We start from the raw sequence: 24,091 nt of genomic DNA on the forward strand, positions 1-24,091 counted from the left end.
GAGCTTCTAATAACTGTTTACACACCATCTTGGTAACTCAACTTGGTGATAGTGAGGATTCGATGACATACGGCGTAGAAAATTAAAAAATAAAACTAAAATTTCGGAAATTTCGACTTCTGCTCCATTAAACCTACAAAAAACACACATGTAGCACCTGGTATCCTATAGATTTATTTAACTCTGTGCAATTTTAGAGTGTGACAGTGTGGATTCTTAGAGTAACGTTCAGATGCAATATTTTTTGCCCAATAGTATAAGCTCTGATAATTGGCACTTTTTAATTTGTTGTTTCTAGAACCTCAACAGACATACCACTCATATTGATTTAGCAATTATGTGGCTACAGTGAGCGGCTGGTAAGATCAGGTTACTCTTAATTATGCCCTGTTAAAAGAAGAGACTGCAGCATTCGACTGCTACATCTCGGACTTCAGGAACCAGAGTTTGGACCTGACTGTCTGACTAATGACATGACTGTCACGTAGAGCAGCCATGCCTCGATTGTGGAGGTTTTGGTTTGGTTGACCATCGACCTCGTATGAAGATGATTTGAAGCTCAGTGTGGGTGGTGCCATCTTGCCATTGCCTGACTGCACCCAACTCCTCAGGGCATGTCAACCTGAGAGCTGCCATTCAAAGGTCAGGCCCCCACACCCTTGATTGTGCATAGCTTTCAGTCTTGATATAAATTGAGCCCAAACATCTTTACAGGCTGTAAGAGTGTTTATTTCTACTGTAAACTTGAACAGTTCTTCCTTCACCTTTATACTCAGGATGATAGCAATCGAAGCAGTGTCTTCATCACCTTGCCTTCACTCTTCCTTTTTCATTCTGTATTTGACATGATTTTATTTATTTATTTATTCATTTAAAAAAAACAAAAAAACAAATTCTCATATCTACATTCCTGCCTTCCTTCCTTGTGTCCTTCCTTCCTTCCCTCCAGGCCAAAAAGCGTCCTCATCGTCTCGCTGGAAGAAGAAGAAGAAGAAAAAAAAAAACGTCTCTCTAACTCCGCCCCTCAACAATCGGATGAGGATGCGAGAAAAAGGCCAGCAACAATGTGACAGACAACACAAGCACTCGGCTCGGCGTAGTAGTGGATGTCTTCAGTGAACGGAGAGCACAGGCGATCCAAATCCGGTCGCATGCTCGCTGTGCAACAAGGCGGACAGAAACAAAAATGAACCGCCGGAGAGCAGCAGCAGCACCAGGAGCAGAGGCAGCAGCACCAGGAGCAGCATGCACTGAGGACAGGCACAGTATTTAGGTAAGGCTTTGTTCGCGTTCCGTGGGGTTTCCACACAGATCTGCATTTGCCGCTCCGGCGCGCATTGTGCAGGACGCGGAGCGGCACAACGGGGAGGATGTGCATGCACGGTGTTCGTGTGGAAACGGTTCGGTATTTAGGGTTTGCGCAGCTAAAGCATGAAAACGCAGAGGGGAGTCATTTTCTGTTATCGTTATCTGAGCAGATCGTCGCAGATTTAACAGCTTGCTCATTTTGGTCACTGGGCTGCTCTTAAAAAAAAAAATACATAAACCTTTAATAAATGCGAGGGTCGTTATTGAAACACGCAGCAGAGCTGCTCTCCTCAGCGGGCACCGTGGAGCCTTCTTTGTGTTTTTTGTTTTTTTCAGAGTTCATTCAGAGCTGACTGTGGAGACCAGGCCTGCTCTACAACTTGAGGAGAAGATGTAGAGGTTCGCCGTTTTCTTAGCATTCAGTTATAATTAAACCTGATGCACATGCGGGAGACAAACGCCAAACAGGTCCAACGTGAGGGCACCAGTGAAAGCAAGCCAAATTTAAATGGTGGCACCCTGCTATGTCGTTCAACCTGCTATGAGAGTCAACAGATACACGTTTGAGGCGTTAGATGTCTGATAAGGAATATTGCAGAAGAGTTTCTTCCACAGCACTTTCATATTTGTTTGTCCCGTCCGAGCTAGCACCACCATCCTTACTTTTATTCAAACACACAAGTGCTACGTTGAGGTGATTGGGAGCGGTGCATTTAAAAGTAGGGGGAATCACAGAGGTGTCAAGAGCAGTTAAGTGTTTTCTTTGTGTGTCTGTGTGTGTGTGGGAGGGGTTTTGGGAAGTGCGATGTCTTTTAGGAGCCGTGAGCTGTCTGATATCGACTAAAGTTTATCACTCGGAGAAGTGGGGCCTTATCTAAATGTCACTATCACATCACGATCACATCACCCTTCATGAACACTGGCTGACTGTGGGAGCAGTCTGAAACTTATTACAATAAGAGCACACACACAAAGGGGCACACGTTCTGACTTCCTTGTGCTCCAGTGCATTTTTTTTTGTTTGTGAATTTGTAAAGAGGAAGCAGTGAGGGGGATTTCAGCTCTCCAGATTGTGGTGACAGTGTATCAGAGACGTGCCATTTAACCTCTAGCTGTGATGGGTCACAGTACAAACCTAGTTATTCACCAGAATTATCTATTGCAGTGCGTGAATCGTTGCTATAACAAGCTTCCTTAACGAAACTTCTTGAACGTGGTTATGGGCGTCTGCTGACTGTAGATGACAGGGTGACGAGGTTGTGACTCTCACACACCATCTGGCCACAGCAGTGTGCTGGCTGGCTGGCTGTCTGGCTGGCTGGCTGGCTGGCTGGCTGACACCTCTTTGTCTCTGCAGCTGGATATTTGTTGTCTCAAACGGGCCGCCCTCCCTACGCATGTGCAGGCAGAGTACAGGTGTGCTGCTCTCTCGGCGCCTGCGAACAGTATCCCACTTTTATCCTGCCACACTGAAACCGAAGCTGCCCAACTTAGAACCGCGCTCCACGCCGGCTCGTGCGTCCTCAGCGAAACAATCCTCTCGATCAAAATGTAGTTAATTATTTCTTCTTTCGGAGGCTGATAATTCTCTCAGAAGAGGGATTCTGTAGAAATCAAAGGACGCACAAATTCTTTGTCGAGCTCTAAAGATATTTTTTTCTTACCTGCAAGCTTGTCACCGGGAAAATCTACGCCCACTCAGAACAGACCCCGCTACAATTAATGACTGAATCCATTATTGCTGAGCATTTCCGTGAATAGAGGAACATGCACAGTGCCTGAAAGAAAGGACTGCGAATTTCATTCTGCAAATTGTGGAGATAATTGTTTTTTTCCTGCGTTGTGAGCATCGGGCTCGAAACGCTGGGATAATCCCACATGTTCATGTTTTCGATTCGCGGTTTATCTGTTCCCCTCGCTACCTTTGTGGTTATTGCGGGATTGATGTACACAGAAGTGCATGTGGACGCGCAGATGCAGCCAGCTGAGAAGGGGTAAACAAGGATAAATTAGAGTAGTGATCAGCGCCTGGCGGCTCTGTGAAAACACGGGGAATTTTCATTCGCACTGCAAACAAATGAGTTTAGTCAGTAGGTTGAAAGGAAGCAAGCAGCCACCAGCATCGCAAACAAGGCAACGATAATAAAAAAATCTGCTATCTCGTGTCACACAGTTAAAGTCGATCAAGTGATTCATGTTGCATTTACTGATTTCCTGAATCAATGATTGACTAGATGCCGCTCTCAAGGGTTAAAATGGAAACCAGAGCCCAGGACAGAAAACGTTCAAGGATGCATTTCTTTGGTCTGCATGACACCGTAAAGGGATACAGGCTTCCCGTCTCTGGAAAACAGATGTGCATCAGTCGATCCGTCGGAGAGCTGCACAGCGAAGCACCTTTTTAATATTGCACCACTGCAGTATCTGAGCTGCTCAGAACAGTCACATTGATTTCGGTATAAGATGATACAACCGATTGTAAGAGTGAGGTCAGAATGTGTCAGCTTAAAATGAGAAGGGTTCTAAATAACAAATGTTTTTGGTCATGGGGAGAGAGGGGTGGGCGCAGTGTTGCGTTGTGACCTTTTAGGTTTGCATGAAAAAAGTTGTTAAGTTGTCATGTGAGCATCCATTGGTTACGAAGGAAAACACATTGGAGTTGTGTTTTTTTGAGCTGGACTTCTTTAAGTGCTCCTTGAAATATCCGTTAGATCTCATAAGTGGTCTGTTACCTATCATGCTTTTAAGACCATGCAACAACACCGCTCTAAGTGTACTGCATGCCCATTCATTTTGAGGAAGTTGGACTGTGAGATGTGTTGATACTGGCAACGTGCCACTGGACTGCCCACTGTTGCTGCGTCATTTTGTGACGTGTTCTGATTTGAGCTATGGATTTGTAGCCTCAGTCAAACTCGCAGGCCAAGGTCCTCAATTTCTGAATGCCGCGAATTTAGCCGAAAGGCAACTTGTCTTTGATCGACAGCTCCAAATCTGCTTACGGTTGCGGGTTTACCACAGAAGTGATCGCTGATTTGGAGCGGTGACAACAGATTGCACCATCTTTTCTCTCTTCCGATTCTTCCTAACGGCTCAAACTCGCAGAGCGTAAAGAGGCCTTACACTCTCTAACTGTATTCAGGGTTTTGGTGTTGAGTAGGCTGCGCGCGGTGGGTTTTTAGAGCATTTTTGTGCCTCACGTGGCCAAAAATAGCACATTGAAAGTGTTGAGACCAACAAAACCCGCAACATGCTACACAGCCTCGGGACACAGAGGAGAGTTGCAGATTCAGGTGATAATTGTCTACGTTAATCTCCCATCGCATGTTTTCACACTGTTTTAATCCCGTTGCATAAGATTCAGATTCAAACTGTATTGTCCCTGGGGGGAAATGTGCTTTTACATACAATTTAAAGAAAGAAATAGGTCCTTGGTATGCTCCATATCAATATTTATTCCTCAGTTTCTCACCTCTGAACCTCCTCCAGACTGTACACGTTGAGATACAGTAAGGAGGAGCGTGGGCAGGGCACTCCGGGATGGTGAAGGTGTAATTTCAGATGTGCTCTAATCGACCAGACCAGCAGTTATCTGAGCTCAGCCTTCAAAAGCAGCGGCGCTGGAGTCATCAAGACCAGCTGTGCCCCTCACTCCTGGCTGAGTAAGTGTGTGAGAGGAGGCCGGACCGTCCATGAGAAACACATGGAGGTCTGTGGTAATTAGCCGTCTTCACAGCATTGTAAACTTCCTGGGGTGGAGGGGGGTGTAGTCGAGGCGGCTTTCTGTGTGTGTGATATATGGTGCGCTGCTCCATGTGTTGTGGCTTCCTAGACGGGGACACTTTTTGTGTTGTAGATTTCACTGTAGTGCTCACACAGACTGCTAATCTTAGTCTGTGTTTAGACGGAAGTGGCGACGTGCAGACAGATATACAGAAGTTAAGCTGTCGGAAAATGGTGGTTGAGCTGTAGATTACTGGGCTTGTTCTCGAGGGAGTTTCCTATATATATATTTTTTTTTTCTTTCTAACAAGCTGAACATTCTGTGTGTGAAATGCTGACATGAATTAACCATGTCTGTAGCTTTTTCAGTCGCCGGAATATGCGTTGAACCTTGCGGTGTTGTACCTTTTTTTTTTTGTGTCCGAAACGCAGAAGTGTTGTTCCTGGCAGCTCCTTAACTCTCTATTTTCTCTCTTCCTAATTGTGAATGAAAGCATATTTCCAAGTTAAGGGAACTGAGTAACGGGCTGAGTAAGAGTCACTGTAGGTTAACAAATCGCACAGTCTGAGTGCAAGCATTTACAGACAGCTGTGTCATTACGTAGACATCTGCGTCCTTTCAACCTCAGATACTCAAATGAGCTTTAAGTGGACTTTCTCTACTTTTTCTCATCAATCGCCTGCGCGCTGTGGGCGTTGGCACTCCCAGCTGTATTTATGGGCCATAATATGAGGTGTAGAACTGTATTTCCTTCACAGGACCTTGCCGTTGGCAGCCTGTATTCAAGAGGGCTCCGCGCCGTGAAAGCCTGTCATCAAGAACAGGCCTGTGTGATTTATCAGAAGATGATGTGCTTAGAAGGTCACAATGACTCAACTCTTCCCGGCCCTGTGTTTTCATCAGATGTCCCTTCTGCTTAAAGTGGAGCTTGCTTTTTAAAGACTAAACATTAGTGTCTTTTTTTTTTTTTGAGTGTAGCGCAGTGAGTTCTAAACTTTCAAGTGTGCTGCCTGTTTAGACGTGGAACAAACCAGCGGATGCCTGATGGACGGTGACTTTCTCTTGTCTGGTACCTCGTTGCTTTGAATGAGTCAGAGGCTTGTTTTCTCAGTAGTTCTGGTTTCAAATGAAACACATCCTCTGCTGTGGTAATTACAAGGTGCATGAACACTTCACACGGCGCCCCCGTTGGTAGAAAGGGGCCTAATTGTCAAGTGCGGCAACCTTTCCTGTGTTTTTATGTGTCCAGATGCTACGTCGGTGTTATGGTTCCTTCTCTCCTTTCTGCAGCCTCAGTATATGGTAATGTAGGTGCTGCATGCAAATAGTATTGTCTCCTCCGTGCACTAGGAATCAGGTGTGAAGTTTCTTTAACAGATGGGCAGTGACAGGTGTGCGTGCGAGAGACTTCCGCCTCCCCTGCGCCTCTTGGCCATCACGGAGCGTAGTTGCTTCTTCGGAGCAAGATTAATGAGTTTCTAAGCACGCCTTTGCAGAAGTAGACATTTTTTTTTAGCTCCGGTGATATAATCAGTGATGCAGTTGAAGGAGGGTAGAAGGGAACAGGACAGACCTAATCTGCCTCAGCGGGATCAGTCTTTAATGGAGTCAGTGCCTTCTTGTCTGACCTTTCTGGACCTGATATTACAGCAGCATGAAGCCTCCCCTCATGAGCCTGATCTTGTTACCACCACGAGAGAATGGGGATGAAAGATACCTTGCTTGTTTTTCTTTGATCATTTCCCAAAATACTGAACACTGGCTTATAGTTTTTTTTTTTTTTTTTGCATCTTCACTCACAGGGACACAGACATATTGTTGTTATCTAGGTAAATCACCGGACTGCACATTTGCATCTTTCACCTTGTTGTTTTGGCGGCAGCTCAAGAGCCAGACGTTTTTTCTTTTTTCTTTTGTTCTTAACTTGGCTGAGAACTAAACGAACCGAGTTTGTTTCAACTTTCCAAAGCTGGAATGATAGTGTGCCATAGTTTTGATCCAGAGTGGCCAAAGCTGGGGTAGGGGCAGCCTACGTGTCTGAAATACAGAGAACGAATTTCCCCATGATGGGATGAATAAAGGGTAACAAACAAAGTTTTATGCTATCATTTGAGTTCGTTTTGTGCATGCCAGTTTTGCTCGTATGTATTTTATAAATTAGTTTTAGAGATGGAGCTGGACCAATAAATCCTCCACTTACTGTATATATACTTATTGTAGGCATGTATATTGGTTACATTTGTGAATTTATTGGCAGATAAGTTACAAGAAATGCCGAAGACATGCCTAAGAGCATTTACAAGCTGATTCCACATTACTCACACAGTCAGGTAGGTAGTGATGCATGATAAGCTGTGGTGATATGTGCATGTTCTAGTCATCTGCAGACTCCCCACAACCCAGTGCAACTCAGTTAAACGACAATGCAAAGGAAACCAGTGAAGATACACTTCTGAGAAGCTGTACCCAACAACTCTAAACTATTTCCTCCGGATACGGCTTAAAAGATAATGTGCTGTGGAAAAGCTCATTTGATTATTATTTCACTGCTAATACAACAATCAGCCACGGCGTTAAATCTCACTGACAGGAGAAGCAAATAACATTGACCATTTTGTGACAATTCAATGTTCTGCTGGGATGTTACTTAGACATGTACCACCCACCTAGAGCCGACCAGGCGCCCCTGCCCCATGGCTGTGACACTCATACCCAGCAGGATGCAGCTGCAGACACACACACACACACAAACATTTTAGGAACAAATAAAATAAACATGAACAGCAGCACAAGGTGTTGACCTGACCTCAAAAATTCACTAGAACCCAAACTGATCAAGTATCTGTGGGATGATCCACAGAGGCCCCTCCCCTCAACCCACGCGACCCAAAGACCCCCCGCTAATAAAACTCTGTAGCCAGACACCACGGGACACCCTCAGAAGACCCATGTCCGTTCCCTGATTAATCACAACTGTTTTAGAGGCACAAGGCAGACCTATTCAGGGGTAGGAATTGTAATAATGTTATGTCTGATATGTGTATATTTGCTTTAAAATGTGGGCTGTGTGCTGTCTTGTGTCAAAGATAGTGGCACTGCAATGGGATCACACTAGGTGAGTAGCACTTGTGTGGACATGCATCACATGCAAGCCCCTGCAAGTCGTAGTGAGACAACATTGGGCATACCAGGCCTTTTAAGTGTGTGTGTACCTCCATTAAGCGGCCATAAGAACCTGGAATTTAAATCCTCCCTCTTTGTATTTGTGGTTATTTGTGTTTATATCGTGGTTTTCAAGGCGGATCATGGTGTGCTTAGGTGTGCATTTGTATGCGTGCTGCCATGTATGCTTTAGGGTTTGTGATGGGCAGGAATTTGCAAGGCTGAGCTGTTGCCTGCAGTGTGTTCTCAGCTCTACATGCTAGGTACCAGTAGTGAGGACCTGGTTGATTCTGCTGCTGGTAGGAAGTCACGTTTCCGCGCACAGACTGGCAGGCAATATGAAAGAGCGGATGCTATATGATTTCAGATATTTCCGTGGGTACAGTATAATACACTTTGACGTTAAAATGACCGACTTTAGAACAAAACGCACAGGGATGCATATACAGTCAGTGGAGTGGTATCTTCACTTGGATCTGCGCGCACAGCATCACATCTAAATGTAGGTCACAGTAGAAGGCAGATGTGGGGGAAGGAGAAGGTGAGCTGCAGAAGTGACAAGACGAGGAAGCCTTTTATTATGTCATCACGGCAGAGAAGCTGTAGGGTTAGGACAAGATTGTTAATTTTAAATATTTATTTATAAGGTTTTAACACCAGAGTTTTAAACGTTTGCCTCGGAAGTGAATGATTATATACGTCTTCCGTCTATTTGCGAGAACAAAGATTCTACCAAGATGCTATCATGAGCCCCATGCTGTTTCTCTGCAACTCTCTCGAACAAAGAGGTGAAAATGTATTGGCAGCAACAACAGATGAAATGAAAAAAAAAAAAGAAAAGAGAAAATTGGATAGAGAAACAAATGTTTTAACTTGATCACTTTCCCGTCTTCACTTGCTCTTTTATATGGGCATATGTACCTTTCACTCTATTAGCTATTTTTAACAGCTGCACTTTGGGGTTTAAAGCTGGGATGAAGTTCAGTGGACCCTTCGGAGAGCTCAGCTCCTGGCAGTATAATTACGCTGGGTGAAGTCTGCTGTCCCACATGGTAATAACTGCATAGCCTCCTGGGGCTAAAGCAGGGGGAGACCTGCAGCAGGGGTTCATAAAGTGAAAAAAGAATGACGTGGTTCATTTGGTCTCGGCCCTTTTTTTTTTTTTTGAGCTTGTTTTTTTCACACTTCACTGCTTCAAGGGACTTCCTGATACCTCTTGTCATTTTTTTTTCTTTTCTGTTTTGCAACCACAAGGAGTAGTAAGCAGTGTGACAAATAACAGGATGTGTTACAGTTGAATATTATGTAAGTGGCTAATATCAATATGGAAAATGTCAATGGCTGTACCGGTGAGTAACGACACCTCCAAGTGGAATCCTTACTTTAAAGTGGACCTGCAGCAGAGCACATTTTAGGCCCCGTTTATTCCAATACAATGTTCGGGTGAAACCGCATACGGCCTCAGGGAGTGAATGTGTTGGTATATTCTCTAAAATACGCGTTTTCCTCATCAATTCCAGCCTAAACAGTCCGTTGGGATATGCTAGCTAGTGTTTACAGGCTAGCATGTTTGAGATGTTTTGCATCCAGCTAAGCCCCGCCCTTCAAAATACATCACACTGTTTACGTGCTGTGAAGGGGTCTATACTGTTGCTTTGACGTAAAAGACCGTATGTTTGTATACAGCGCACAGGGGTGATGCGCATATTCCGCCTCTTCTTCTACTTTTTTTTGCTCTGTAGCAGAAACAGCATCACACATAATCCTGGGATATGTACTACAGCCTTTCTACAAGTAGATACGGTTGTGCAATGGATTGATCTTTGTGGAGAAATTCTTGAAATGATGCCAAAGAAAAAAAAAGATCATTTTGGAACGTGTGGCCTTAGATGGGCTAACAAAGAGAGACACAAAACGTTTCTCACCTATGGCCAATTTAGAATCACCAATGAACCTAACCTGCACGTCTTTGGATGGAAGGAGGAAGCTAACCATCGCACCAACGTGCCTCCCGCATAATTGAGAACAAAGCAAAGCGTTTATAAGATGGTTAATATTTAGTTTGTATTTTACCTCCTTCACAACATTCATTTACCAGCTCAGCAGTGCAGATCTAAAAACTATTGTTTGATCATCTTTTCAAACCTGGTTTATAAAAGTTAAAGTTGGAATTCAAGGGAAACTCATAAATGCCGATTACATCAAGGTCGTCGTGGACGTTCCTTGGAACTGGATTTGTTGATGAGATAAAATAATCTTTTCTTAATTTATCTGTACTCACAGTGCGCAATGCTTCTCACATTCAGGTACAATGCAGGTAAAATGTCTTTATAAAGATGCCTTGGATTCCAGAAGTGCTTGTGCGAGGCTGACTTTTTATCTGGAATGGAACGTCCGAACAGTGTGATGATAGTCTGATGGTGGGATTGTCTGTTTCAGCAATTCTCAGAAGCTGCCTTCTCCCTGTTTTTTTAATTTTTTTTTTTTATTCCACGGTTCCCACTGTGGAAAAATCTTGGGAGGCAGCCGACTTTGCTGTAGATGCTGTCAAACGCTTGGACAAGCACTTCAGCTTAAGGGCCATTTTATGGTTTCTCAGAACTAGCTCTGAAGACACAAAGTCCAACCGCGTCAGAAACTGAAGGTGTTTGCGGTCGATCCCAGGCGGCTGTGCTGAAATGTGGAATGAAACGCCGAGAACAATGCGTCCCTCACCTCTGTAGAGCTGTGCATTCACAGTCTGAAGAGGATGTCAAAAAAAAAAAAAAAAGAGAAAATCACAGAACAATCGACACATGCAGGTGTAGGGTGAGACGGTTTCTGACCATGTGACATTCAGCTTAACACATATCAGCCACCTTGAAACAAACTTGAGCGCCTGGTCGATTTGTTAATCCCCCCCCCCCCAAAAAATGCTCAATTTCATAAATAACTCTGGGTCTCAGTGGTAAAGGTGCAGCCACCCACCCAGCACCCACTTCTGTTTCAGTTTCCCTCATGTTATACCTTAGTGGTCGAAAATCTATTTTCCTCCCTGTATAGAGCACATGCTGTATTTGCATTAATACCATGCTCTGTTCACATAATCCTGGGAGACTTGGACTGGAATTTCAAATGTGTTCACAAACGTATTCCAAAATGTAAAATGTCTCCGCAGACCAAGCGGTTCGCTCTTCGAATGGTTGTTGCACAAAGTGGACCCTGTCTTGTTGCCTTTTTTAACCCCACAGTATGTTGGTTTATATCTACGAGTTACTGCATTAATGCAGGTGAAACAAGGTGAATATTAAAGGAGACGGGCTTTATACATTTTTTTTGAACGTGAACTCTACTCGGAAGCGTTCAATATTTTATGAGAAACGAGCCTTTTGGTCTGTGTTTTATTTGGGGAAAAAAATAAAATAAAATGTGCACACTTATGTTGTAGTGCTGACTGCAGAATAAAGAAGGACATCAGGTTCTGTTGCAGTACCAGCCTGTGATTAATTTTCCATTCAAATTCAGTCTTTTGCTGTCTCTTTATGAGGCTCTTTGTCTTGTTATCCCAGCACTTAACACCACAGATTAATTTATATTAGCCTTATCAGGCTCTTCCCACCCATTGTGAATTCATGTCTGTTTTCTGCTTAAATAAAGGCATAAAGAATGCGTTTCTGCATTTCAGTTTTTTTTTCTCCTTTTGTAGATTTCATGTCACCATTGCATTATTATTGCAAAGCCGGAACCTTTCCAGAGACCTCCATTAGCTTACATGAGAGATTTCTCAAGGTGGCTGTGATTAAAGTATTCATAACCTGAGCTCTCCACACTGGTTCCTCAGCAAGGCGTAGTAAAGTGGATTTTCTGTGAGATGGTGTGCGGCAGTATTCCCCCAAGGCTTGTGCTTACCTGGCAGTCAAATAGTGGCTGGAGTTCACTACACTGCGAATATTACAGCAGGCTGCAGCAGGCCATGCTAAGTCTCAAGGTATGTGGTTATGTGGAAAAAAAAGAAAAAAGATGGAGCTATAAATATTCTGTCTATATTTTACTACTTGCTGTGATTGGTTGCCCTACAGAGATTAAGACTCTTAAGACTGTTAGTGTTGTGTTTAATACATTTCAGGGATAAGAGAGTGCATTCTATCCACCAAGTGTCTGTGATTGAGCTGTGATTGGTCCACTTCGTAGTAGCGTGTTTCTGCTTTACTATTTGCAGCTTCTTCTCCATCTCCGCAGTTTTCGAATTGATTGTTTTGGATCAATAAAGATGGGAACACACCGAGAAACGCTTGCCTCAAAAGGTTCGGAGTTACAGACATTTGTGTGACTCGCATACAGTGAAATTTGGCCGAACTTTCAGTCACCTTTGTTAAAAGAGAAGCAGGAAGTAGAAGAAAAAATGAACCCGACTGGCAAAAAAGACTAATTTTTTTTTTTTTTTACACAGCGAGCCAGACTGACCAGTGCACAAGTGTGAATGGTTCGCACCAACGTAGGCTACGTACGCAGATTATGCTGTCTGTGTCCTTCAGAGTAATAAGGGCTATTTCATGCATTTTTGTATAACCCTATTTACATGAGATGACTTTTACCTGATGATTCAAATATACGCACCAATATCAGTGTTCCATGAGGCTCATTTGCACAGGACAAACAAACACTGTTTTCGTCGTTACGGCTCTGCTACTTTCCGTCTCACTCCACTGTATGTCACAGAGTTTACTTTGCAAATTGGCCCTGCGATAGACCGGTGACCTGCCCAAGGTGCACGCCACCTCCCACCCGATGAGAGCTGTCAGTGCTACTTGCCATGAGAGCGACTAAAATAATGTGCCATGTGGGTAATGGGAATGAAAAGCTGACCCATGGTATTTAATTCTCCCCGACCCCTGGCGGTAATCCAGAATTCATGGAGCCCAGGCTAGATTTGTAGCTCTTTTATTCCCACTGTGTGGTACGCCATACTTCTGCTTCAGAATCAAGTGGTCCTGCACTCGATGCATCGCAGCCACTTGCCTAGGGGAGTCTGTTAAATAGTCTGCTCCTGGTTACACTGTTGCTGTCACTACATTGGTGTTTGTCGTAAAACACTCTGCTAACGGTGCTGCAGAGTGGGGATGTTTCCTGAGACACCAGGTTTAAAGTGTACTACATCGAGAACGAATCAGTATTTTGTGATCTTGTTTAGCAAGGGTTTGATTGTAACAGAAGTACCCTTTTTATTTTTAAATCCCAAACTGTGGCTTTAATAATACAAGCGACGGGCACCCAGATATATCTCATTTGACAGCTGACACCTTATAGCCCGGCGCACACACACACACACACCTAGCAGACACAACAGCAGCTGTTGCATTGAATCACACAGATAGATGCAAAGGCACCGAAAGACGAGACCTAACAAAAATCAGCATGCCTACTGGATGCACCTGCACAACAGCCTGGCGTAGCAGTCAAATTACAACACATAACTGGCAGAACAGCAATCCATCTGTTCGTCCGTTCTTCCGGTGTTTGAGCTCGCTCAGACAAAAAACCCTGTGTTCGATTCTAAATGCACCAATATAACTCTGATGAGAAAAAATAATGGGCAGCAGCATGGCATGGGAATATAAATGGCTTCTGATGATTACACAGCAGTGAAATTACCAAGTAGCAGATTCAAGTACCAGTCAAAAGATTCAGTGAGTTCTGTTGAGGAGGAAATGTGCCAAGACAGGACCCCAGACCTCAAGCGTTTCCATGGCGATTAATTGAAGTTTCTGACCTTGTAATCTGTAATTTCCTCAATGGTTCTGTCACTGTTAATTTATGCAAAATACGTGCTTCTGCTTTACCCCGTGCCACAATATGAAATAATGAATCATCCCTTTGCATGACAGGATGAAAACCAACCACAGGGACATTGGATTTCACATTAAAAATGTCTTAATTTGTAACGAAATATTTTCAATTTATTATATGCATGTATATAAATATTGCCCCTGCTGAAAGTTTAATGAGAAATAAACTGAAAATGTGATTTTTTTTTTTTCAAACACTTAACATGAAAAAAATGCTACAATTCTGTCTCAGCAAATGTGGCAATTAGTTTATTTTCTTTCCTGTGAATTGCGTAATGGTTTAATAAAGCTAGCCTTTGTAACACATGGCCTTGGGTTCCATGAATGACTCATTTATTAAAAAGGAAAAAAAACTACATCACAGTCGTGGCTGTTGACCCACTTCATCATTACACGCTTCACCTAATTCTATACAGCTCTGTAGATGTATAGTAGTAGCTGACGGATGAGGTCCGAATCTTTCTCTGAAGGGCAAGCTAGTGGTGGCCGTGACAGCTCAACGCGCTACGAGTGAAAACCAGAAAGAAAGCGAAAAAGCACGCCAACTAATTTTGCTAACTTGAGTTAGAATGTATCACGGTCGTGTTTGTGCATGTGCACCAATTTTCTGTCTCTTGGGCAAAGGCTGTTTCTTGTGTTTCTTCCTTCCATTGCACAATGCAGGTGTTGTCACATTGGTGCACATATTTCTTTGTCATTTTATTTCACATCACGTCAGATTGAATTTTGATTCTTACCACTTCCTGTCCCTACACCATTTTACCGTCAAGTCCTTTAGTCACCCTTTGCCATGTTGCAACATCTTTTTTTTCTTGCGTTTCGTCTCTTTGGGAGTTACTCACAAGACCAGCTCTGTCCTACACCCACGCGGATGTTGCTTCACCACAGTATCAGAAGTACAAATACTGACTGGTAACAGGTGAACCACAACTAGGAAACGCACTTGAAAAACATGCCTCAAGACCGTCCACATACAAGCAGACACACGCACACACACACAAACACACAGCATGGTTTTGTAGAGCAGTGGTGCATATAGTTGACATTGGCTTGTTGATAACATTGCCGCTGGCCAGATGTATGTTTTCCTTGTTGTCTTCTTTGTATTTTGGACGTCAGGGCGGCTGTTTTCATTTCCAGGTGTTAAATGACACATTTTCCACTGAATAATACTCAACCCCAGTGGAACAGGTGACGACGAAACTGCCACGCACCACATTACCCATGCCGATGGCCTCCAGGCTTCAGATGGAACGTGCTCGAAGTTTTCACAAAGTGATCAGATGTGTGTGTTTGTGCAGATGTGTGTTTTCTTTCACCCATACTGTCTCTGCTCCCTCTGGCCCACTTGCTCCCAGCTGTTTTCCTCCTGCTTGTCCAGGGTCAGCGGCTGAGCTTTGGCCCCCAGAGCGGCCTCGGGGCAGGAGCCCTGGGTGTTTTTTTTTTTTTTATTATTATTTGGAAGGGGGAGGTGCAGCATAGCACCTGAGAGCACTTTTTCTGCACTCTGCATGACCTGGCAGCTACAAAGACAGGAAGCTGTAATTAGGACTAGAGAAGCCTCAACACTCATGAGCTTTTTCTTTTTTTCTTTTTTCTCCCACCTCATTCTGCCAATCTCTCCGTCTCTCCGGTGAGAAACGCTCCCACATTAAGAGACCAAAACTCATAATTACGTGTGGTTGAGAGGATTGCAGTAGTCCTCCTAATGTGAGGCAATTTAATGCGTCATTTATTCACCTTCATAAATGTGTGTTTCACTCTGTAATCCATCAGTGAGTGACGCTTGGTACACCGGAGTATTATCAGAGCTGTAGCAAAAATAAGTCAGGCAGATAATGATAGTGTTATTTTGCAATTATTGTTTTTTTTTTCTTTTTTCTTTTTTTTAGCCGAGCAGTGAAATAAACAATGGTGTCGTGCTGAAGCTGCCGAAGTTTTCTGAAGTAGTGTGTCAAGAAAGAAGAAGAAGAAAAGCAGATGTAGTCAGAATGGAGCATTTTATGATTTATGTATTGACCAGCTTGAACGGAATAAAAGAGGTATTGAAAGAAGGAGCCTCGCTGATTGATGAGTGAATCGCATGGGAAAAAAAATAAAATAAATGTCAACGATATCTAACGTCACTGCTGGATTCTGGTGGATGGAGGCAGGAACGAACTGGACACGGTCTGGCTTGGCTTTTAGTTTGATATAGTCAAGTGATTTCGTGTGGCATGCCCTCCTTAGTCCAGACTCGAGCCTGCTTGAGGTACCTGTGGGTGAGAGTGGGCTTTGTGTCGGTTTGTGCTTTGCATGGATTAATGTTTCTAACCCGAAGGCAGCACAAATCAAGGACTTGTAGCTGTGGATGAATGTAGCTTTTCCAGGGACATGGTTGGGGGTGCACCATAAGCGAATGAACAACAGTAGCTGTAGACACTATACATCTTAACATAAGAAGTCATGATTATATTTATGAGCAAACGTTATATAAATCTTTATATCTGCTCAAAAAATAAAAAACATCCTATTCTCATGTATTAAATGTTTCCATAGCGCTCGTGAATGTTTAGATTCAGGATGGGTAAAGCAACCTGTTACCAATTTATTTTCTTCAGCGTGAATTTGTTATGTACATGTTGGGGAAAAGAAGAGACAGACCATTCTCTGAGTTCTCATTGAAGTTGGCCCAGAAAGCCACATTTGACAAGTTGGAAGTTTGTTTCATTTTTGGTTTTATTCTCACTCTTATCAAATTCCGCTGAATCCAGGAAGGCTTTTGTCGTTTTATAGTTCATAAATGACGTGGATGCTTCGAAAGTCACTCATTAGTATCACTTCTCTTTTTTTTCCAGGTCCTGTTTACCTGGTGGACACATGGGCAGGAAGAAATAGAGCCATCGGTTCAGGTGAGCGTTGAAAACCTTTTGCTGCAACCATTTGCTTTTTCTGAGCATTTTAAATACTCGCTCTCTTTTACAGGCCCTCCAGCTGCTGACCTCTGCGCTGAGTCCTGGCCGCGGGGCTTTGTTGTTGGCGGGCCCGGCTGAACAGGCGTCGATGTGAGTGAGAGGTAATGAAGTCCAGTATGAGGCATTGGCGGAGGCTGGTGCTGGTGGGAATGCTGGCTTGGGCTATCCTCTTTCTCGCCCTTCTCTCTTACTTCCTGGATGCTCGAGTTGACGAGCCCCTGACCTCTGCTGGCTCTTTGCTGTCCCAGCACCCTGACACACGTCGCCTGGCCTCCATACAGGCCTCCCATCAGCAGCAGCAGCAGCAGCAGCAGCAGCAGCATACTGTCCTGGGCTCCCAACCTGAACAGGCTTTGCCGCTGACTACAATTCATCCCAGAGACAAGCCAGAGTTGGAGCCTTCTGCCAGTTCTGCAACCCCAGAGAGCAGCCTGGAGGCGAGCCACAGCCCAAACAGTGCTCCCTATGCCGTGTATGGTAGCCACGAAGCGAACCACCAGGACTACCTGGACCCGCAAAGCCTAGCCGCCTGGTCCTCTTTCGGTACCGAGAATGTGGGTTCGGACCCCGCCGTCCGGAGTCGTGAGAGAACATCTCAGGTCACAGATGAACAGAAACATGGCAGCACCACTCACTACCACGGTGGAGAGGAAGTAGATGACGAGAGAGACAATGAAGACGAAGACCTGGGGAACAGAATGAGGACTACAGAAAAGAGGGACGGCGATGACTCCTCCGACCTGGAGGAGTATTATTTCTCCAGGTCGGCCTCTCTGGTGCAGCGGCTGTGGAAGGGGCGGGCGTTCATCAGCATGCTGAATCCCCGGCTGCAGCGCGCCATGAAGGAGTACGTGAGGGCCAACAAGCACCACGTTTCCTACAGGGGCCGCCGCAAGACCAACCAGAGCGCCAAGGACCTGCTGTGTCAAATAAAAGCCCAGTCCCAGCTGAGGACGGTGGACGGGTCCGAGGAGCCCTTCTCCTCGCTCGGCTGGGCTCGGCTCGTGCCGTCGTCGCCACTGGATCAGATGCGCGGGAAGCGGGGCCAAAGCAGCAGCTTCAAGACCTGCGCAGTGGTCACCTCTGCCGGTGCCATCCTGCGCTCAGGACTGGGCAAAGAGATTGGTAAGTAGCAAAAAAAGAAAAGCAAGCATTTTAAGGAACAGTTTTTAAGGAAGTGGCAATGTCCTCGTCACATTATACCAACCATGCGATTAAAATGTTTTCTGAATGTGGCATTAGGAGAAACACCATGCGGTCAGTAGTATTTTCAAACTAGGTTAAAAAAAAACAGACACACAAGATAAATTTACTATGCAGATCTCTGGGTGGTGCAAGTAGAAAGCAGTCCAAATAAAGGAAAGCTTTTCAGGGAAAACATAATGTTTGTTTCTGAGTAGCAGTCCGTCAGATTTTGTTATTTCATGTGTAAAATTGGACAGTTTGGCCTGTTGACTCTAAAGGGACAGATCAAGTGGAATTAAACTCTAGAGATGAGGGAAAAATTACAGAAAATGTTATGCAAATCTGAGGATTAGTCACTGAGAACTGTAATAATGTGTTCAGCACTAAATCCTATTCCATTCGAAAGTGCAACTGGCGACAGAGTAAGTGTAAATAGTAAGCGGGGCATTTATTTGAGACCCTGGTATTTGAGCAGAAACTCTGCGCTTTTAATCTATTTTTTTTTCTTTTTTTTTTAAATGGAAGCAGTTCTATTTTTTGTGAGACTCCTGCAAAAAGTGTGGTTTCACTAGAGGCGACCGAACTTACACCGATCTGGCATAACATTACGACCACCTCCCAGTCTGTCACAGAGCTAACGCAGACAACCAGTCACATTCACACTCAAACCTACGGCCAATTTGGAAACACCAGTTAACCATGTCTCACCCAAACACAGGGAGAACATGCAAACAGCCACACCGCTGTTCCAGAGGAGGATTCATCCTTGTACTCCGGTGTGTCGGCCTTGTTCTGTAACAGGCTGAAACACTGGCGGGCAGCGTGATTTCTGTGTTGTGTTGAATTTTTTTTTTTTTGTGTTGTTGTCGGAGTTGGAGCCAATAAATGTTGAATTTTTAATAAAAAATACTGAAAAGCAGAAGAAAGCACATGTACCGACCATTTAACCGACTAACCTTGGACCGGTCGCGGCTTAAATCCAACTTAGCTCATAAAATGGTTTGATCTCTCGCTCCTTGAGCCTGTTCCGATGTTTAATTCCAAAATTCAACAAATACTCGTCGACACGTGCAGCGATCCACCATTAGCTCAGGTTTTGCTGATTAACTCGTCAAACTGCGCGTAGCGTCGAGCGTGTGCCGAGTAAGCTATATGTCTTTGTGTTCGCGTGTGTGTGCGCTCTCAGAGACTTTTGGCAGCTCCTTGGTAAGTGGGGAGAGTGTGAACTCAGTGACAGATGGCTCGCTAGGAAAAAAAAGCAGAACCCCCTCTGGTAACTAATCAGGCTCCTTCACATCACATATAGCTTCCATGCATAACTCTGTGAATTCAACTGAAGGGCAAACGCTAGAATTGATGTAGAAGGCTTCAGGTTCATACCGGCGCTTCCCTGCGTTTGTTAAAAAGCATTTGGACGCAGCTACATGGTTATGTAGACACTAGGCTGCCCCAGATTACGCTGTCCCAGAAAGAGACTAAACAACTTTCCCAGAAAATGAGATGCATGCAGGTAATGCTAACCTACATCTGCTCTCACAAACCGTAGTAGAATTAACTTGTGTTTCTGGGTCAGTGCAGCAGCCTCCGAACACTGAACATGAAGCGGCAGAATGAGAAGACTTGTGCCTAAAGACGGAGGTTTGTTTTTGTGTTTTTTAGGGTGACCAGACATCCCTGATTTCTGGGGACAGTCCCCGTTCTGGACGACGTGTCCCCTGGATAAAGCTGCCCCCAACTTTATGAATGAGGGAAAAAAAAAAAGTTGCGCACAGACTACAATTATTACGGTAGCCGGTCGCTCTGCTATTGACATTGTGGCCATGGCAGTTCAAATATGAATAAATAAATGTACCCGGATACCCACATCAGCAGGCAGTGCCACGCAAATCTGTTTTACTACTAGTGTGGGATTATTCTACAATATTTACTCATCATCAAAGTAAACTAGCCCATCCTTAGTCAATCGACTGCATTTAATCCTATCTCAACCTGTAGAAAATGTAAACAGGTGTTGTAAATGAACAAAAATACCACGATAGTGTCAGCATTTTGTAAAAGCCTGTGATATACATTTTTGGTCAGATTGCCAGGGTTTTTTTTTTTTTTTTTTTTTTTTTTTTAAAGAGTTTGGGAAGGAAAAGAAAAATGAGTCATCACTTCCAAACGTCTCATGTTTGAACTCCAGCCCATCAAGGAACGCACATGGATATGAGTCACATTATTAACCATGAACCAAAAACAAATAGAGTAAATGTTCTGCATTGTCACACTTGAAGTATTCACTAAACATTAAAAGCTTCGAGTAAAAACTTGTCATCCGTGATTTCTCTCACGGATGACACTCTGATGACTCAAGGTCAAAACAGCAGCAAGGTGTTTAAACATTCAGTCCAGGAAGATTAGTTTGATGCAACTCCATAAATGAAATGAATTCCATGGAGCTGATTATCAGCTGAACAGCCTGACAGGACCGTGTTGGTAAAACTCGGCCTTGTTACATTAATCCTCAGGCTTCGCTTTGACAGGAAATCAAACGGCATCGATTTCGCTCCGTCGACTTGTTCTCATCCCGATGTCCTTTCCGAAAGGCTGCACTGTATCATTATGCAGCTCTGGGCGGCGACTGACTGACTGACTAACTGACTAACGGCGAACACGGGAATCCTTTACCCGCATCACTTGGGCGCTCGCGGACATCTCGGTTGTCCGGTTTGTTCATCCTGTGAGAGCTTTGACACTCGTGATGGTGTTTAAGTCGGTGTGTGTACGTGTGATGATGCGTGGCTGCCATCATGTGGTGAACAGAGTGAACAGCAACTCAAGCGCAACAAGGGATGGAGAAAATACAGTTACTTAATTATGAAAACACCTTTCAGCAAATATTCTCAATTTGAGGCTTGTTAATATTGATTTTTTCTGGGATGTTTTGACTCAGCTCTGCTGTTATTTGGGCGATTGCATAATTGAAAAGGAGTGTCTGGTTGTGCTCTTGAAGCCTTGAAGACTCTTTGATTAGTGCTCCTCTTTGTTCATGTTTTTATTAATATGTACTTTTTGAGTTTGCATGTCCTCCCTGTGTCTGTGTGGGGTTTCTCTGGGTCCTCCAGGTTCCTCCCACCCTTCGAAGACATGCTTGTAACGCTAACTGGTGATTGTAAATTGACCCTAGAGGACAAGCGGTTAGAGAAGATGAGATGAGAACATCCCTGTCAGTGCAACGTTCAGTAATTGCAGAACTGCTCTGCCTGTTTGGCCTTCTTTTCATTTCCATGTACATGTAGATGAGCAGCATCAGCCTGTCAAGAAATGATTCAGAGTGCATCACTTTCCTTTTACAATGGACAGTAAAGTAGCACAGGCTGATAGTCCTCTCATCAACCGATGACAGCGGGGGTAGGCTCCAAAATTGACCCTAGTGAGGAGAAGTGGTGGTAGAAGATGAGATGATTGCCATTGCAGCTGTAATTTGGTCTACAATGGTACCCTCTAGTGGTGGCGCTGGAAATTACACTTCAATACATTTGCAAAAAACTGAACCTTAATGTTATATGTATGTAAGTATTTTCCTTTCTGGATTTAGTATGTGTGAAAGAATAAACACAGAAACTTCCTAAGAGGGAATCATTTTTGTCTAACCCAAAGTTATAACATTCTTTATATCAGAAAATTCACATCTTTAAAAAGCTGTGACCAGCACACGTTTGACCTTTTTCTGGATGAATTCTTTGCTGGCCTCAAATCAAACGTTGCCTTCAACTAGGTTTGTGTCATGAAAGAAGCCCATATAAATGTCCCTACTTGTGTCATCTGCAGCCTTGTAAGTGAAGTGTTTAACCGTGTGACTAAATTATGGTAATATAATTTTCTAACACATCTAAGGAAACTACTGAAATTCTCAATTCATTATGAATTGGCATTTCTCATTTGATGCAGACAAGTGTTCTTAACAGTGGTTCAAGTGCTTCGCATGCCACAAATAGCACAATCCATCGAACTGTGAACAGGTAATGAAGGACAGAGATAATTACGTACTGAAAATCAGAAGTTTAAACGACACGTGGAAAAACGTGATGTAAGCTTTCAGTTAAAGTAAAGTTAAATGTGTTTGAGCCTTAATTAGCTAACACATCCTCAGTAGGTCCTTTTAATATCTGCTGATATGAAAGCGCCCTCAGGCACAAAATGTCTTAACGTGTTGGTAATATAAATGGGACAAACCCATTAAATACATTTTAAATACGTGACACTTCAATTTTATTTTTACAGATATGTTCCATTTAAAGAATAGTGTATACTATAATCAAAAGATCTTAACTTCTGTTCTAGATTTTATTTACCAGAAACAGAATCTTGACACTTTTATGCATAGAAAAAAGAAGCAACAAAGGAAATAAGTTAAACTCAGTTGCAGGAAAAAACGTAATTTTAATTTGGAAGCCAACTTTGTCTCGGCTGTAGCAGACATCTAACAACATGTCTGTCTATCCGCGAGCAGTGGGAAGCCCCTAACGAGTCCCAAAGTGCCACAATGAGCTACACGTCATTCACAGCAGCGTTGATTACAGACCTTAAAATGTTTCTATAATGTGACAAACCGGTGGCATAAATAAATAAATTAAAAGCCCTGTAAGACGCACCGTGAGTAAAAGTGTTGCAATGACTGTATATGTCACACATTTCAGGGCCGCTGAGAATACACGCTACCGCTCAGAAGTTTTAGAACAGTATCCTCTGGTGTAGTTTGTCAGGGCTTCATCCTGCAGCAAGATAATGACCCAAAACTTTAGTCCAAGCTACAGCAGAACTTCCTCAGGATAAAAACGGTCACTAGCCTTTAACCCCATGGAGCTAGTTAGCGCAAAGCACCCTACAAGCGCCACATGTTTCTGGGAACTCCTGCAGCAAAATGGGGAAAAATATTTAATTTTCATTTTAGAGAGAACGAATGTCACAAGTGTGTTAAATCAGTCCAAAGTTTAGAATATATTTTGGGTTGTATATTGATTCTATGATTTTTATTTATTTATTTTTTTTTAACTTCAGTTGTTTATTTGGTCTGTTATTTATTATTTACACATTGAACGCAGCCTCCACAAGGTTGCTCATTCTCTAAAAAGAAAATTTCTGCTGCAGTGTAATGGACTGTACAGATACGCTCAATAAAGTGTCAGTTTAATACGCGGCGGGACGGTCTGAACAAGTGCAACGCTGAAAAGAATAGGACGCTATAAATCATGAAGTTATCCTAGTATTCCCTTAGTTATGCAGCTATAGGCCAAGGCTGCAGGGGGACGCAGGTGGTTTATTTATTTATTTTAATTTTTGTTAATATCATTATTCAGATTTGTTCATATCTTTCATCTACAGTCGTTACAGTAAAGAGCAGCTAATAAAGAGACACAAAAAACAAGTAGAAGAGTGGGACAGAAGAGATGGAGAGAATCCATAAAATGAATTCACACATGCATCTGGATAAATCATGCGTGCAGCACATATACACGGTACAAACAAGATTACATCCGGGAATAAGCCGCTGGCTTTGTTATTTGACCTTGTATCCATTCTCAAAGTATTAATTGTAATAAAGTTTTGTGCACTGGCTAAAATCCATCATAAATTGGAGCTGTTCTGTTCTTCAGAGGTGAAAATTGTGTTATTATTGGAATTTGAGGAAGGCAAGAAAGACCTGAGAAAGTAAACGTTTTCAAAAAACTCGCATTATAAACTTTAAACTCCTTAGAAAGTTGGAATTCCTTCACGCTCGCCCGGTTAAATGGAGGGGATCTGCTTCTGCTCTCAATCTCGGAGTCACAAAGTAATTTTAATACCAATACCATCATGCACCCATTCATCTTTTAGAGTGTTACCAAGGTGCATTCAATCGCAGGCGAAATTATCCAAGAAATAACAAGTGGTTTTCACTTTTCCGTTTC

The 24,091-nt window shown here is 43.4% G+C and overlaps 1 protein-coding gene across 1 annotated transcript in view; it reads left to right on the top strand.

Annotated features, from left to right (window-relative positions):
- Positions 1–1,051: 1,051 nt before the first annotated feature.
- Positions 1,052–24,091, top strand: part of st6gal2a (ST6 beta-galactosamide alpha-2,6-sialyltranferase 2a) — a 38,164-nt gene continuing 15,124 nt past the window's right edge. The window contains exons 1-3 of the mRNA XM_047600770.1: positions 1,052–1,273; positions 16,857–16,910; positions 16,984–18,098. Of these exons, the coding sequence (XP_047456726.1) occupies positions 17,078–18,098 (1,021 nt within the window). The 5' untranslated portion in view covers positions 1,052–1,273; positions 16,857–16,910; positions 16,984–17,077. The remainder of the gene's footprint in view (positions 1,274–16,856; positions 16,911–16,983; positions 18,099–24,091) is intronic.

This window comes from Mugil cephalus, chromosome 12 (assembly GCF_022458985.1).
Source record: "Mugil cephalus isolate CIBA_MC_2020 chromosome 12, CIBA_Mcephalus_1.1, whole genome shotgun sequence".
In the NCBI taxonomy this organism is placed as follows: Eukaryota; Metazoa; Chordata; class Actinopteri; order Mugiliformes; family Mugilidae; genus Mugil; species Mugil cephalus.